The sequence below is a fragment of the Thermobia domestica genome, chromosome 1, assembly GCF_964235325.1.
Source record: "Thermobia domestica chromosome 1, izTheDome1.hap1.1, whole genome shotgun sequence".
In the NCBI taxonomy this organism is placed as follows: domain Eukaryota; kingdom Metazoa; phylum Arthropoda; class Insecta; order Zygentoma; family Lepismatidae; genus Thermobia; species Thermobia domestica.
The window spans coordinates 139,204,047-139,222,090 of record NC_137454.1 but is presented as its reverse complement, the minus strand read 5'-3'; the positions used below and the strand labels follow the sequence as shown (position 1 = coordinate 139,222,090).

At 36.7% G+C, this 18,044-nt stretch overlaps 1 protein-coding gene across 5 annotated transcripts in view; it reads right to left on the bottom strand.

Annotated features, from left to right (window-relative positions):
* The window catches only part of Chi (LIM domain-binding protein 2 Chi), a 142,390-nt gene that overhangs the window by 18,039 nt on the left and 106,307 nt on the right, over positions 1-18,044 (bottom strand). For 3 of the 5 annotated variants that reach the window (XR_014132104.1, XM_081763758.1, XM_081763749.1), the window contains exon 7: positions 9,718-9,850. Coding sequence is in view for 3 of the 5 variants with exons in the window: in XM_081763758.1 (XP_081619884.1) it covers positions 9,718-9,850 (133 nt within the window). In the remaining 2 variants the exon portion in view is untranslated. The remainder of the gene's footprint in view (positions 1-9,717; positions 9,851-18,044) is intronic. The other 2 variants (XR_014132105.1, XM_081763752.1) reach the window with 1 other exon arrangement.

Here is an 18,044-nt window from a genome sequence, read left to right as displayed (position 1 = left end):
AGTGGGAGGGAAAGCGTTTTTAATTTCTTTCAAATTCTCAGGACCTTCTCAAAAGATGCGTTAGGAATCAACTAACCGGTTAAACTCATTAGCAAGTGTCCTCTGAAAATCCTCAGTACAGTTTGGGAAAATACTTTTCTGTCTACTATAATATATCGTAGAACCGAGAATAATTCCTGTCCGTTATGAAGAGGTTATTGAAACGTTTGGGGGAAAAAGGACTGTCCGCGTCCGTATCTGAGAGTGTCCGCAAAAGGGAAGGTTTTGTTCCGTAAGAGAACATATATTTTTGCCGGGACAAAAAAAATCTGTCCGTATTATAGAGGTGTCCATTATTGAGAGGTGTCCGTTAAGGGAGGTTTCACTGTATTATAAAACGTAATTTTTCCTACAAAGCATAAGTTCAGTGTTTCACAAAAGGAACTAAAATTTCGAAACCAATACCATGTAAATAGATGGCGGACGAGATTGCAACAACATTTAAGTACTTTTTCTTTTTAATCATTCTTCCGATTCCCAAACATAAATATGTTCATTTTCACGTTTTGTTGCAATTTTTAACGCTGACTCTATAATTTTGTGCTTCAAGATATGTACAGGAGCGCGACATATCAGGCAGAAATGAAATAACATCTGTAAAGTCTGCCAAAATACGAAAAACATTTTATCGGTTAAATTTATTTTATTCGCATCGCTCTCCGAGGAACAACTCTCATCACCCGTTTCATCGTCATTGTCACTTGATACAGAAAAATTAAACGATGAATCAATGTCCTGAGGAACACTGCAATTGTCACTGATTCCTTCTACAAGCCGGTATATTTCATTCCCTAATTCACACTGTATAGCTTATTTCTAAAGCAGTATCTTCAGAATCGTAAGTGACATCGTCTCTATTACCCTCTAATGCCTCGTCTTGACTACAACCGTCAATTGCGTCTTGTACGATATTTTTACGTTAGTCACTGGACATAAATTGGCGCTTGTTCAATGGCTCGGATTCTAAACCTTTCAATAATATACTTGGAAGAGCATTCTTTCTCAGTTTGCGTGTAAATAATTCTCCTGGCATTAGCCAGAGGCGGATCTAGACGGTAAAAACTTGAGAGCGGGGGGGGGGGAAGAAGTCAGAACCCATACTATGATAGGTATATGATGTTTACTATAAACTTTCAAAAATATCTAAATAATAGCTTAAATTATATCTGTTACTCAAAAAACTGGGGGTGCCTAGGGCCCCCCGGCCCCAGCTAGATCCGCCACTGGCATTAGCTTTTCTTTCAGTAAACCTGACTGCTCGAAGTCGGACTCTTCAAGATGTTTGGAACACGAGTGTTTTTATTTGGCACATTTTTTTTCCTATTGATTTTCTTGAGCCGTAATTTATATCGATCTGGTGATTTCTCACGACCTGGAAACGTAAAAAAGATACTTTGGGCCTTATGCAGAGTCGTTCTGACGCGTAATTAGCGCCATACTAAGGAGTTAGACTAACATATCTTTCCTGCAGTAGTCAGGCCTTTAGTATGACGCTAGTCATACGTCTAAAGGACTCTGCATAAGGCCCTTTATGTCCTCAGCTTTAATCGCACGAGAATTACAACCGAAAACACAACAGGTGCTAGGCATTTCTACTTCACTTCGCAGACACAGCACGCACAGAATTAACACGGTTTCTACTTCACACCAGTGTTTCTTTCAGAAAAAATGTTCCGGGGGGAAGGGACACTTAGTATTCGGAGAGGCACATTATTTTCACACAGTACTATTATATTTATTATATTATAGACTTATTATTTAGGTCTCCTCCGAGGGGCACTCTCAGAGCTCCGAGAGACAATGCTCCCCTAAAAACATGTCTGGAAGAAACACTGCTTCGCGTAACACTACGTAATTACTGCTCTCTCTCTACTCTTTTTTTATACTAATGCTGTAAGAAAAATAACTAACAAAAATGTCTCTCAAGAATTCAACACAAAGCAAGACTGCTAACAAACCCAAAACCCAATCTATTAAATCCACTGCACTATTAAAGGTTTATCAGCTACGTACAAGGGAGTGGTTGCTGACTCACATTTGAGTTCCTCGCGTAGCCCACCGCGACGTCAGCATTTACGATTCATCAAAAACAAATGTCTATAGAAGCTGAACCAGACGGCCTATAAAGGTATAAAAAAAAACGGTCTCTTATTTTTGTTACTCTTTCCATTGCACCAAACTCGTTTTTAACTCGAACTGATCCTTTAAGTTGAGTTCTTCTGCCAATTTATGCTTTATCTATGGTTCATCTTGTTTTTACTATACAAGGTGCAGGGAGATCTTTGGTTTTGCTCCCCTTACGTCCACACAAAACCTTGAGTGTAAGTTTATGTGAAAGCTTAGAGCGTAATAGTGCATTTTTTTAATATATAAAAGAAAGCAATGGTCGTGCAGGCACAAGCAAGTTTCACAGCTTTAGAGTGTTGGACCATTATGAAGTTTTAGTTTCTCCAGGGAAGTCTATGATGCTGCCTATGAACTGATCCTTGCGAAGAGGAAAATATCAGGCAAATAAAGAACCCAGATACTGAAATTGGGCAAGTTCTCAGTAAAGTGGAGGCAGATATGTCTGAACAGTGATCAGAAGAAGGAACACGCTATAAAGCATCCCAGGAAATTTGAGGGCAGTGGTCAGAATTGTCTGGTTCGAGTAAGTAACTGTGGATGAAACCTGATTCCATATCTATAATCCTGAGATCAAGGGGCGCCACTCCAGGTCTCCATGGACAAAGAGGTTCCGCACCCAGAAATCAGCAAAGAAAGTCAGGACATCGATTTTCTGAGAGAAAGACTGTAGTTTGTTTATGGACTACCAAATTTGGAACTTGTTTTATATCACTGGTGAGTATTACGCTAACCTATTTAACTAGCTGCACACGGAAATTAAGTGAAACGCTGCAAAAGGCTACCAAATTAACCATCCTGGGATTCCAACTAGTCCTCCACCTCCATATTCACCTATCCTGATTCCCTCTTGATTATCATTTGTTTCCAAGCTTGACGATTCAGCTTAAGGAACATTATTTTAAAGACATTCGTGACGTCCATAAGACCTGGTTTCAGGCCCAACCAAAGGAATTTTATTTGCCCGGGGAAGAGATGAAATACCTCTGTACAAGGTGAGGGATATATGTTGAAGAATTGAGTACTTCATCCACTTAGCTCTACTTCACTGTCTTTCGTGAACCTGTATTTTATAGGCTTCATAAAAGATTAAAAAAATGAACTCCTTCGTGGCTAGGTTGTTAGCATATGCGTCCTTGGTGTGGGGGACCCGGATTCAATTCCAGACGATTGACCTCTCCACTAGTTTAGTAGCTGGCATGCAAATTTTCTACACAGATCTCGGTTTCGATTTCCAGTAGGAGAGCACTGAAATTTGAGCGCACTACGGTGGTCTGGATTCTACCTTAAAGTGTACATTTACGTTTCAATATAGCCTCGATGCTGGAAAAGGAGGCTAAACTTAAATAACAATCGATTACCGATAGGGGCTGGTTCGGATTCCATGCTAAACTGTAGTTGACAAGGTCCTACGTCTCATATTTTGTAGTTTAGGTGCTAAATTCATTCACTTACAGTCCCAGTGTAAAGAAATTTTACTGATTGAAAAATAATTAGTCACTTTTTTAGGCTTATTATAAACTACTACAAACGAATTTTTGAATGATACGCATAAGATCAATACAATATACTACAATGAAATAATCCATGATCCTAAATGGGTAAACATTTCATTAAATGTCCATAACTTCTGATCTGTTGAGCTCCAGCAGTCTTTAGTGGCGTATTATGAACGAATAATTTGATTAAATCAAATAATATTTTAAGAATTCAACTAAACGCTAATAAAAGTAAAAATAATTTTAGAAACTACTAAGTAACCAACAACATAAAATTTCTTATTATAAACCATTCCGAATAGACTTCATTCTTTCTACAAGACGGTTGGAGTTTCTATTTATTATGTTCTCATTTTAGGGCATGAAACAAATTCATTTATTAAATTAAACTGCTCTTACGTTAAAGTGGTGGTTTTCATATTGATTTTACGCAGTCGTATATAAGTATACAATAAATATAAATGTTTATTTAACTCATGTGCATTTTTATTTTACCATAAACTGTAACTTCGATTTCGAATGAACTGAAGTATTTGTCAGAGTTAAAAATATATTGATTACTAACTGGATTACATATCTTAGTGATCTTCTAAGACTACAGTTTATCTAACTCTAGAGTTGAGTTGATTTTGAGTTTAACGTCCCTTTCAGCAGCGAGGCTATATGAGACGTGGACCTACTAATTAACATGGATTCCGAACTACATGAGCTCCCGCCGGCAATCGAACCCGGGTCTCCCACGCCAAAGGCGCGTATGCTAACCACTTAGCCACGGAGGAGCTCTTATTTAACTCTAGAATCTAAGAATTAAAATGAAGAAATGTGCGTTTCTTTGCGTCTATACGGTTTACTTGATATATAATTTATAAAAGTATGCCAAAGTCAAAAAGTGCTTAGTAAATTTATTATATATACAGGGTATCTCAAAAGTCCCCTGACATAGGGTAGCACTGTTATTATAAGAGTTACTATAAAGTGTAAGAGGGGGAAACCGTCTCCAAATATAATATTTTCAATCTTAAGTGAAGGATTTTTTTTAATCGGACGAGCCGTTTGGGCTGTACAATCTTTATGCGCCCAATCTTAAATGAAAATGCAATGTTGCCATTTACCTGGGCTGAGGGAGGAAAGGACGGGACGAGGGGTGGACAAATATTGTAAGAGTATAGTGAATGGGAGCATTTTTGAAATGGGGCTCGCCATCAACACGTTAGTATAACAGACAGTAACTTCATTCACTTATGTTGTGGATCCAGGTAAATTGCAACGATTCATTTTCATTTAACATTGGGAGCATAAAGAGTGTACAGCCCAAACGGCTCGTCCGATTTAAAAAATTACTTCACTTTAGATTGAAAACGTCATATTTGAAAACGGTTCCCCCCATTACATTTTGTTATAGCGCTGATAATAACAAGAGTTACCCTATATCAGGGGACTTTTGAAACACCCTATATATATAACTCTTCCAACGGCAGCAGTGAGCTCATTACTACATAAAGCCACTACTTCATTAATATTGCTCTAGCCTAAATTATCGAACAGACTACGGAAGGAGGTACAAAAGTACGGTTTCATAGTAGCCTTATGATCAACTATGAACTTAGAAAAACAATTAATCGAACATTATATATATTAGTTATTACATTGACGAAAAAGTCCATTCAAGAAAGTTGCCAATGCAAACTCACATACACTATGACAAAAAGAAATATCGGACCTAGATTGGACAAAACATAACAAATCATTTTTTTAAGTATTTCAAACTATCAAAATTCAACGCAAGTTTCAATATAGGGAATTCTCCATATATCTGTATGTACACTCATGTCCAAAATTATTGTCGCATGTCTATAAATATGTAGTTGTAGGAATATATTTTTATAACGAATTCGCCCGGTATTTCTTATAATGTTAGTATGTGTATAATCGGCTAAGACATGTATGTGGCAAATTTCATGTCAGAAGAGCAATAAATAAGAACAATAAAACGAAAATAAAACTTTTTTGTCCATTTAGCAACATTTTGTTTTACTCATTTTAATATCCGTATTTATAATTCTTTTCCTGTGAAATTCACCACAAATATACATTTCACGATTATACACATAATATCAGTATTAAAAGTACCCTGCAAAATCATTATCAAATTATATTCTTACAAGAAGGCAATTATAGATATGCGACAATCATTTTGGACATGAGTGTACCTAGCTAGACTTGGGAACTGGCAACATTGATATTTGGGTGGCCTAAAGTAAGATGGGAGTAATGTTTACAAATTCAAATATTTATATTTTTTTCTCATTAAATTGCTTCTTAAACTCTACTAATACAGGGTGACAATTAATAAACTATATGAAATCAAACGGAAATTAGTGACAAACTACGTCGTACACAAACTGTATTGCACATGTAACCGACACTACAGACATTCGGATTTACGTTATGACATGTTCGATATGTTTGCCATCTCTGGCGATGATGTGGCGCAGACGAACAGCAAAATTCTGCATGGTCCGCAGTTAAGTGTCGGAACTAGTATTGTAAAGGCCTGAAAAAAAAAAAAAAAAAAAAAAAAACAGGAAATTTTGGGTAAAACAAAAAAATTTTTTTTACCGTTTTTTACCGAGCTTGGAAAAAACGGAAAATTTGGGAAAAATTGAAATTTTCGAATATTTTACTACATTATGTTTTTAAAATGAAAAATATTTTATATTTACCAGTTTACAGTTAAGATCATTGAGTGCTTATATTTCCTTATTAGGATAGGGAAAATTTGTGTCAAGGAATATATATATATATATATATATATATATATATATATATATATATATATATATATATATATATATATATATATACACCACTCCTTTAATGTTACCACCGTGATAGAATGGAATTATGGCTACAAAAGATATTAAAATAAAATTAATTAAGATAGATGCATTTAAATTATCTTAAGAAATCTTATGAAGTTCCTGCTTTATGGCAGGGAAGTGTTAAAATAACGAGGCCAGAATTATTTTAGTTAATACCGTTATGTTAAAATCAATGATACATTTTATGGAGATACGTATCTTACTTGTGCTGTGTAAAATTTCCGGAAATTTTCAACCCATTAAAAAAAAACTCTTTCGGAAATATCGGCAAAAACCGGAAAATATAATTTAAAAACTATTTCTTCGCCTGAAGTTAATCTTATTTGCTGTAACATGTCTGCAGCGTATATACAATGTATTTCGCTAGTAGGAAAAGTACTTAAAGCAACAGGTTTTAATTTTAGTTTTTAGTTTTCTGACTTCTGGTAAAAATCCCTCTTTATTATTTGTATATTTTTCGAGCAACTCAGAAAGAGAGATGATCTTATTTACACATACATGGATTCGACACTAATATGGCCAGAATCTACAATTACAAAACTATGGATTCGACACTAATATTGGTCATTTTTGATCATTTTTTTATATATCAATCCTTCCCCCTCAATGAAATTACAGCACTGAATTTGGATTTAAAAGGCATCGGAAGTGTCAATGGTCACCTCAGAGACCCCAAAAACTATGGATTCGATTAAAGTCGGTCATTTTCGATCATATATATCCCTCTCACTCGCCCCCAATTTACGGGGATGAATTTGGATTTAAATGGCATTGGAAGAGTGTCATTGTTCATCTCAGCGACTCCGAAAAACTATGGATTCAACACTAATATAGGTCATTATATATATATATCCTCTCCCTTTCCCTAAGTTATAGTGCTAAATTTGGATTTAAGCGGCATCGGAAGTGTCACTGTTCATCTCAGCGACCTCGAAAACTATGGATTCGATACTAATATCGGTCATTTTCAATACATATCCCACCTTCCTTCCTCCAAGTTGCACCTTCAAAATGAAATAAAAGCCATCCTGGGCCCGAACCCCATCTATGCTAAAATTTGATCGAAATCGGTCTGGTGGTTCAAAAGTTGTTAAGTTACAAATATAGGCATTTTCATTTTTACATAATTTGTCACACTAGAAAACAGGTATTTGTTTACATACAAAATTTTGTGCATAAAGTTTATATAAAAGTCTATATTAGAATATTAAATAATAGTAATTATATGTTTTAGTGCATGAGTATTAGTGAAATTTGTCTACTGCTGTCTCTTTTAAGAAGTAATTTGTTTAAAATTAACAAAATTTCATCAGATCAAAGAGCACATTAAGAACTCAGTTTCATTCAAGAGCTCTATTTGTTGCAAAAGAAACGCTTCATGATGGTAGATGGTGTATGCAGCTGCTAAAGTCCTGTAATTAATGCAAAACCACGAATAAACGACTAAAAAGCATATAAAGGAAATGAGTGAAGACTATTAATTTTCAAGAATAATTACAAGTTTTAGTTTCGATTGCTTTTTTTTTTTTTTTTTTTTTTTTTTTTTTTTTTTTTTAAATATGCGCAATATTGAAGTTTCTCAACTTACACTTTCGCGCATTTGAGAAAAGAAAACGGTTCCATTACTAGTAAAATTAACCTAATACAAATATATTTGTTATTTTCCCAATTTTTCCGGAAAGAAACCGAAAAAAAAACGGTGTTTTACTAACGGGTTCAAAATTTCCGGAAATTTTACCATATAGTCGGAACATTGATGCTAGCTCCTGAATGGCTGTTTGCAGCTCGGCAATGATTTTGGGGTTATTGCTGTACATCTTGTCCTTACCACAGCCCCACAAAAATGAGTCACATGGGTTCAGATCCCGAGAATATGGCGGCCAAGAGTCTCCTTCCAGTGGCCTTTGAATATCCCAGAGCCAGAATGCGGTCCTCAAAATACTCCTCCAGGACGTCAAACACTCATGGTCCGATGGGGTCGAGCTCCGTCGTGCATGAACCATGTTGTCGAAATCAGGGTCACTTTGGATAATGGGTATGAAATCATTTCCCAAAATCGTCACGTGTCGTGCAGTAGTCACCGTGCCGTCAAGGAATATCGCACCGATTATTCCATGGCTGGACACTGCACACCACACCGTCACCCGTTCAGTGTGGCAGGGTGGAGAGACTTCACTGCGAAATGCGGATTCTCAGTCCCCCAAATGCGCCAATTTTGCTTACTGACGAACCCATCCAAATGAAAGTGGGCTTCGTCGCTAAATCAAACCATATTCGCATCAAATTCCTGGTCGTCAATTCTCTTGACAATAGTGTTGGCGAAAAACAACCGTTGTTCCATGGCCAAGGAGCTTGATGGCTGATGGGTTTAAATTTTGTATGGGAAGATATGCAGGTCTTCAACAATTTGTAGCAGGGTCTCCCGTTTGATTCCCACCTGTTGTGCAGCTCATCTGATCGATGTCCGTGGGCTGGTTTGAAACACAGCGCGTGTCTTTGCGATGTTTTCAGGCGTTTTCACACTTGTTTCCACAAGTGCTATACGCTCCCCCATGCTGTACCGTGACATTTTCACTTGCAAATGGCCGACATCAACACGTTGCGTGCGCATGCGCATACAAATCCCCATCATGCCCTATGGTCAGCCACGCAGTTTGCACGTCGTCATGCGAACCGTTCAGAAATTATGACGGTTTTATTTCATATAGTTCATTAATTGTCACATGTCTTACAAGAAAACGTACGTCTTTTTATTCTAATTATTATATTTTGCAAAGTTAGATAAATTGTAGTCTAACAACATTAAGGTATGTGATCCAATTAGCAAATCTAGAGATTCTTGTAATTAATTGACTGACGAAGATTTCAGTATCGTTAATTGAAATCAAATTATTAGTTAAGGAAAAATATAAACGCAATCACAACGTTATATATATATATATGATTTTCTGTTAAAACCAGGATTGAAGTAGAACTGCAACTATGGGTGACTACTGTGCAAGAGAAATTTGAAATGTGTGAACGTGATGCTACGTAAGATATATATAAATCTGACGAATAACGTTTTTAGGCAAAGTAGCCACTAATAGCACAGTACAGTATAGCTAAACATCCCAACATGCGATCTAATATATAAATCCCATGCCCAAAAGAAACCAGCCAAGAAAATCTACCTCTCTTACCCGGTGGGGCAACCATCCGCTGCCACTTCTGGAACAAGGTGGTCTTCAGGCAGTCCCTAGGGCTAAGAGCATATGCCTTGTGCCGAGACATTAGCTCTTGCATTGGTTCTAATATTACACACAGCTGCAAAGACAAACAGAAAAATTTCATTACGAAATTACATACTTGTTGGTGTCCTGGATTTTTCCTTATCTCTACCAATTCTAATAGCAAAACGGTAGGTCATAAGTCTTGCAATATTTCCACAACTCAAACAGCAGGCGCATGTATATTCCGTGATAGACCGTACGTACAAGGTCAAAGATAGTGTGGCAAGCGGACTATTTAACATGGGGACCATTACTCCATTAGTGTCTTTGATCAGTTTTTCTGCCAGGGCGATGAATACTCAACAGCGTTCGATACGTAACTGTTACTGTATTTTATTTGCACTTGAGCAAAACTCAACCCAAAACATCTGTTACGTAAAAAGGGGAAGGTGCAATGAAACACAACACAACAACAACTAGTTGGTTCTAGAAATTTCGTGCAAAATATCGAAGATTAGTCAAGGTTCGGCAGCCCCAGGGTAACAGATTCTGAAGTAATATGACACGCCACTAAATCCACTAGCATACGACGATTGTTAACCAGCTTGGCATGTTCCGTCCACTGTAGAACGTCACCTTCACGAACTGAGAAAACCATCAGGATTGCTGTATTCACAGTTCCCACTTTTTTGGAAAGCACGAATTCCATGACTTTTCCAAGTTTTCCAGTATACGTTTTACAAATTCTAAGGTCTGCATATAATGAATGAAAAAAAAAAAAGTGCCCGACCAGGGATCCCTGATCTGCTAGGCATGTTTATGGGTATATTAGTGTGTATGTGCGTAGAGATTTTGCAAAACAAACTATTTTATAAAATTTCCCTTGCAAACAGCCGGGTAAGGAAAAAAAAAAAAAAGAAAAAAGAAATGGGTTATGAGAAGTAACAATCCGAACTTAAAATTCGGTGACTTTTCCAGATTTTACAGGTCGGTGGAAACCCTGTGTATTGTGCTATATGTATGTCACGCACAGAGGAGTGTGAATGTGTGCCGACAACTGCTACAACATCCGCATGAGGTGCATTTCCTGAAATGGATTTTCACATGTGACATTTTTTTTTATTATTATTTTATTTATTTATTTATTTTAAATCCGAATGTGCAAGAGCAGTGGTTGAGTAAGGGCTAACTTCCAGAATGGGTCGTTAAACAGTGTCGTCTCAAGCCAAGTCCAGCTCTGTGTGTAATGGAACTACGAAGGGTAATTCTCTTTGACTTCTTGACTAGTAGTCGTACTATCAATGCTGACTTTTATTCCGAATAGTTGAATCGGATGTATGCTGCACTACGCCAAAAATGTCCTGCATTGTTAAACCAAAAGTGCGTCCTGCTGCAACACGTTAACGCAAAACAACACTCGAATCGAAAACGGAACAAAAAATTCAGGAGCATCAAACTGATGCCACACCCAGCATATAATCCTGTCCCTTCGGATTAATACCTGTTTTAGTTCATGGTGCACTTCCTGAAATCACAATACTTCACTAATCATTAGGAGGTAGAAACAACACTGACTGACTTCTCTGTCTCTAAAGACAAAACGTATTATCGACGTGGAATCAAGATAGTGGCAGGCAGATGGCTAGAGACAGTCCAACACGAGGGGCTATACTTTGAATATCTACCTGCTTTCATTATACTAATATAGGTATGATGTGTACCAGAATACTGCAAGACGTATGATTGACCCTTGCAAGGATTTATAAGCAAATACAGTAAGAAATAAAAATTCTGTACAATGTGAATTTCACTAAAATTAACTGATTTACGAGACGCATGTCAACCTAGAAGCGATATTTAAAAAAAAAAAAAATTGTGATTGATATACAAGTGCATACCTAGGCTATTTTTTTGACTTAGTCACTATGAACCTCCAGACATTTCTACACCCTCTGTGTAAAAATGTGCCGTCTGAGAGTGAAGCCAGTCCAGGACTGATGTCTTGAGATCTTCACTGTCATTGAAAAGCTTCGATGCAAGCCACTTTTTCACGTGGAGAAAAGAAATCGCTGCGGGCGAAGTCGCGGCTGTAAGGAAGATGACTGAATAGTACCCTTCGAGTCTTTTGAATTGTCTCAATAGTACGAGCATTGTATGTGGGCGGGATTTGTCATGGATTATTCAGTGTTTAGGAATATACACATCTGTTATAACTGTTCGTCTTGGTTCCAAGAATTTTACAAGAATCATACTTTTTTGGTCCCAAAAGACGACTGCCATGATTTTGTAAACTGGTGGTGTCTGAATTTCTTCACTGTAGAACCAGAGTGCCGCCATTACATTGACTGCTGCTTCGACTCACAATGGCGTACGATATCCAGGTTTCATCCCACGTCATTATGTGAAAAAAGAGGTCATTTTCACCCAGCGCCCAACGGGCCAAAAAAAAAAAATCACGTACAGCACTCAGTCTGGTCTCTGTGAGCTCCTATACTCACCTCGTATACAATTGGTGATAACCCAGCTTGTCAAGTCACAATTCGATGTTTTCGCAGATACTTCTGGAAACTCTGGCGAGTTCAGTTATTGTGAAGTAGCTACTGGATCGCACTTTCTCATTAACGTGTTCCACAAGATCGTCCGTCTGAACGCTAGACCTTCCGCTACGCTTTAGTCGTGAACATTCATACGCCCTTCCCGAAATTCTCTGCACCATTGACGACTTTCCCTTCACTCACTCATTACTCTCACACAACTCCTGATGGATGTAACCTGAATTCTGTCCTTTGGCATTCAGAAATCGTACGACAAATCTTCCTTCACATTTGACGGGATTTTGTATTACAACAGTCATTTCACATTACTGCTACTTGCATGTACCAACTCCACTCGGACGATTCTATCTGTGTTGCACGCACAGAATACTAGGGCATGCTCAACTTCAGTGTTGCTAATCCCGGATGAAAATTATAAACCCTTTTTGAGACATGCGCCTCGTACATCATAACTTAAATCGGACATTTTTTCCTTCTTTAAAACGATTATTTAAAATTATAATCAATTTTATTTTAAACACAAATACAATACAATACTTTCCAGCATTCTGTGAAATGAATTGCGCCGTATGCAAGTTCGAAACTAATCTTTCAGACTAAAAGCATACAGAGTAGTATAAGTCAGGTTGATGTCCGACCCCGCATATTAACCAATCCTTTACAATGGGACATCCCACACTACGACCAGCAACTGGACAAGCACTCCATATTTGATATGTGAATAGTTTTCATTTTATATTTGACACTGAGTGAACCCTTTATTTCACACTCCAGAGATATATACCTAATTCCCACGTAAAAGACTTTGCTCAAACTTCGAACTAATTGCTAAGGACCAAGCTACAAATACAGATAAAACTAAATTGAAAATACATATATAATTAATTTTAATTTTAGTTACATTTCATTCAAAAGTATACGCTAAAAAAAATCATCGCATTTCGCCTCAATATGAATGCATTCAATTACATTAAATCTATTCTTTCGTAGGCGCCTAGCGATAATTCGAAACAAGAGACGTAAGATTTTCTTCTAACTTGTTGGTGTATTATTGGAATAAAAATAGTGTATTTTTAATTTAGTTTATTGCAGTCATTTCCAACTCGGCGATGTATCACGGTAGGAACGCGGTTTTCTAATCAGGGAAAGGCAAAAAGAAAGAAAAAAAAATGAGAAAAGGAAGGGAACGAATGGTGTAGGAGGAGGAGGAGTTAGCAGTGTACGCGCAGTCATGACCTGCAAAAATATACTATACTATTGAAAATGAAATGAAATTTTTAAGTTTTACGTCCCACGGTTATGCCGGTTAGGCTAAAGGAGACGGTGATGATGAGTAATGACTGAAAATGGTGGAATGAAGAAAGTGGGAGTAAACGGGAGAACCCAGAGAAAACCCACACACACGGTGTTTGACCACCACAAAGTTTACTTGGCGGGGACTGGGATCGAACCCGGGACCCCAATTCTATACTATTTATGTTCTTGTTTACCTGTGATCACTGTCTTTTATCAACGTCAGGTTATCTGCCAGTCCCTTCCTCTTAAACTGAGAGGGCAAAAAGAAACTGGAACGTCACAGAACATTCAGCTGGAAATGATTGTCTTATTCTATAGATTTTATAGGTTTATAACTGCCAAGATTTTTGTTTGTTTATATTCTTACGTAACAGTGTTCACGTTGGACGTGATCTACTATTAATGTGGCATAACGTCAACCTATTCGAGAGTTGAACTTTCTACTACTTACTCGACTAAGAAATTAATCTTTCACATTTTACAGAATACTGACAAAGATTGTTTCTAAAACGATAGTAGAGGTTCTTATGCAGAAAACAATATGACTACACAAAACTAAAAATATCACAGCTAATTCACATAAAACTACCTTGTTTAGCAACTACAGTTAGAGAAAAAATATATAAATACTATTATTATACATTTGTAATTAAGGCAGACACAAATCCAGGTTAGGACACGAGTTAACAGCTATTTTTTTTCACTTACTCCGTTACAGATGTTACCGTTCCAATTTCTAATTGACTATTTTGTAGTAATTCTGGTTTCCTTTTTATTCAAAGATATCATATGAATGTACTCAAGGAAACGGAAAAATCTCCGAAAATAAAAAAATCGTAAGATTTTCAAGCCTTCTATAAATAATAAATCTGTTTAACTATTCATTTATTGTCTGATTTAAATCGCTTACTCAGCCTTCTTCCGCTCCAGCATCTTGCCGGGTCTGGATATTCACGAGGTTTCTCCATCTTCTGTCGTTCCATCACCTCTCATTCTCTACTTGTTGCAACTTCATACCTCTTGTTTGTATATCTTTTACAACAGGTCCTTCTGCCTTTTCCTTGGTCTACCTCTTGGTCGTCTGTCTGTCATTTCTAATTCTTTTGTGATTCTTGGTATCTTATTAGTTGTTATTCTTCTGAGGAGTCCAAACCATTGTAGTTTGGATGTCCCTATTCTATCTTTTAAGCTTTCTTTCCTACGTTCTTGACATATTATGTCATTTCTTACCCTATTTTTTCTTGTCTTTCCCAAAATTGTTATTAGAACTACTTTAATCTCCGACGCCTGAAGCCTGGTTCAGTCTTTTTCATGTCTCCGCTCCATACGTTTCTATTGGTACAAAGTACGTCTTGTACAGCAACAACTTTATCTTTCTTGGCATATTTTCGTCCCATATAATAGTCCTATCACCTTTGGCAAAATATTCTTCCTTTTTCCAACCTGATCATAATTTCCTACTCTGATTTCCGTTGTTGCTTATTTTTGTTCCCAACTGAACAAAACTGTTTACTTCTTTTAGTTTTTCTTTCTAGCTTTATTTGTCCTCCTCTTTCTTCCTTGACACCCGTAACATCTCGCTTTTTTTTATTATTATTATTATTTATCTTTAGTTCAAATTCATATATACTTTCCTTCCATGCATCTAACTGTTCTTATATTTCTGTTTCTGTCTACCCCTAAGACATCACATCATCGGCATAAACATATTGGCGTCTTTTGCTTTTTCTTTGACTCTCCTTTTCATGAATTCGATTACTACATTGAACACTACTGATGACAATATGCTACCTTGTTGAGACCTTTCTGTATGTTAAACCATTCTCTCATCCCTGCTTTTGTTCTCACTATACATCTATGTCTTCTATACCGTTATTTTAGTCACTCTATGTATTCATTCTATTTGTTCTAATTCTTGCCACATTTTTCCCCCCTTGAAATTGTATCGTACACTTTTTCGATATTCCGATATACATTGTTAGTATATCTCTTCTCTGTTCCAAATGTTTATTAACTGTCGTGCGCTGAATGTAAGATCTACTGTTGAACTGCCTGTTATGAAACCATATTGTTGTTCTTCTAACGCGTTTTCCATTTTTTTTTTCAAACTGTTCAGGATTTTTTTTTTTTCAGACTGATTTCAATAATAAACTAATATACAGTACACGTCAAAATGTACAGTATTGAAACTCACGTATGTGCGTTTGTCGACGAGTCAGAAGTCCAGCGCATGCTCTCAGTAATAAATAAAAAGTTGTGTAGTTGTAGTTGGAAATGAGTTTTTCGATTAAGGAAATATTATCAATAGTTGAGTACTATTATGTAGTCTAAAAAAGTATTGAGACTTTGCGCACGAGATGGCGTTAGTGTCCCAAATCCCAGAGAATATGGGCTGCAGAGGTTAGGTCTATCATCATTTAAAAGTTGATAGTTCAAGCTAGATGTGTTGGAATTCTTATAATGAAACGTAAGGTATTGCGCCGTAATCATGAGTGTACTTTCCGCAAACCTGCGCTACATTTTACAATGTCATTGCGATGAAGGCACAAATGCTGCGCAGGCCCGTGAAGAAATTTGTGCTATTTATAGGCAATATACATTATCAAAAGAAAGAGCCAAAAGATAGTCCAGTCACTTTCATTCTGGAAATTTCGATGTTCAAGATGCTCCTCGCAGTGGATGACCAATCAAAATAAAAAGAAGACAATATTCTAGCAAAATTCGAGGAAGACCGGCATGTGAACAATCATGACATCACTAATGACCTAAACGTTCATCACTGAAAAATGTTAAGACCATTTGGAGAAAGTGGCTACAAAGAGCTCGATGTTTGGGTGATCTGATTCAAAAATATTTCGTACAATGAAATTTTACTGAAATGCTATGAACTCAAACCATTTTCTAAGAAGTTGATAACGAGTGACGAACATTGCATAATCTACAACAACAATGCTAAAACAAAGAAAGAAAGAAAAAAGCAGAAGCTAAGAGAAGTTCCACAGTCTGCGGCAAAGCTCACACTGATGCCCAAAAAGGTTCTGCTGTGCGTTTGGTGGGACTGGAAAGGCAGTCATCAGACTATCATTTGTTTCCGTCTCTGCAGAACTCTCTGAATGGTGTTAAGTTAGTTTTAAAGGTCTATGGAAACCATGTGTCACACTGGTTTCTGATTTATAAAAAAACACTAAGAAGTTCTATAGCGAAGGAATTATGGTATTGCCAGAAAAATGGACAAGGGTCATCGAACTAGACGGTGCATATGCGGTTTCACAATGTTCTTTTTCATCATAATAAATGCAGTCTGAATTTTTATCTTCAAAGGCTCAATACGTTTTAGACAACCTGATATTTCCGCTCATACGAAGTGATAGAGTTTTAAAAAAGTGGCAGAACAATTCTAAAAGAGACCTAATAAGACAGCACCAAATAACAGTTATACTGCCTACTGTTACGAAATTTCGCCGTTCTATTGTATCAACGAAAAGGAAAGTCCGATCGACCAGTAACTGTTTCGAATAAGGATGGCAAATTCCGGCATTTTTACTTTTGCGGTATCCAGGAAGTAAAATCGGAAAAATTCCGGAATTTTTCCGAAATCCGGAAAGTGAAATTTTTGATTCCGGAAAATAAATTTTCCGGAATCCTGATAATTTTGGCCATCTCTAGTTTCGACAAGTGAGAATCACATCAGCAGACTGTGGTATCAACAGAACGGAGTGACAAACCAGATCGCTCTATACCCCAGCAAGAACGTCTTCTTTTACAGAATTTCGCGGCAATCATTATTCCAGGATATGTATGAGAATATTCAAGAATGACGTGAATGTCTACAACGAGGTGGTACACATTTTGAACACTTACGTTATACATACCGTAGTAAATCAATATGCTAATAATGTGTATGTTAGACTCTTTCAGAAGAAATAAATTCACAGATAATAAGATGATATTGTTCATATTTACATTTCTTTAGTGTGTATTTTGGTGAATACTGTATATGACTAATGAAAATTATGGAGGTGCAGCAGATTCAGGATCGATTGTTCGTGGGTGTGTATTAGTTTGGTGCCACACAAAATACTAGATTAACGCATTCCATAATCGTGAATTTCAAAAGTAACGCCTTCACAGAAAAGAAAGCAACGAATTCATTTTCTTTTTCTTAACACGACGCACGATTTTCTGCTGCAAGCGATATTAGATTCCTGTAGTCCTAATATCTTTTTGGTTTGGATTTCTTAGCCAATTGATTCTTCAAAAATTCTCTTGACCACTTTACCGTCTCGTGTACTTTATTTCACAGTTTTCTCTCATAGTTTTAATAAACTCAATAGAAATATTGTCTATCTAAGTTGCTTTTACATTCCTTATCTCGTACACTATACTGGCTTAAGTACTATGTAAATAAGATACCCACAGAGCAACACGATTTCGTAA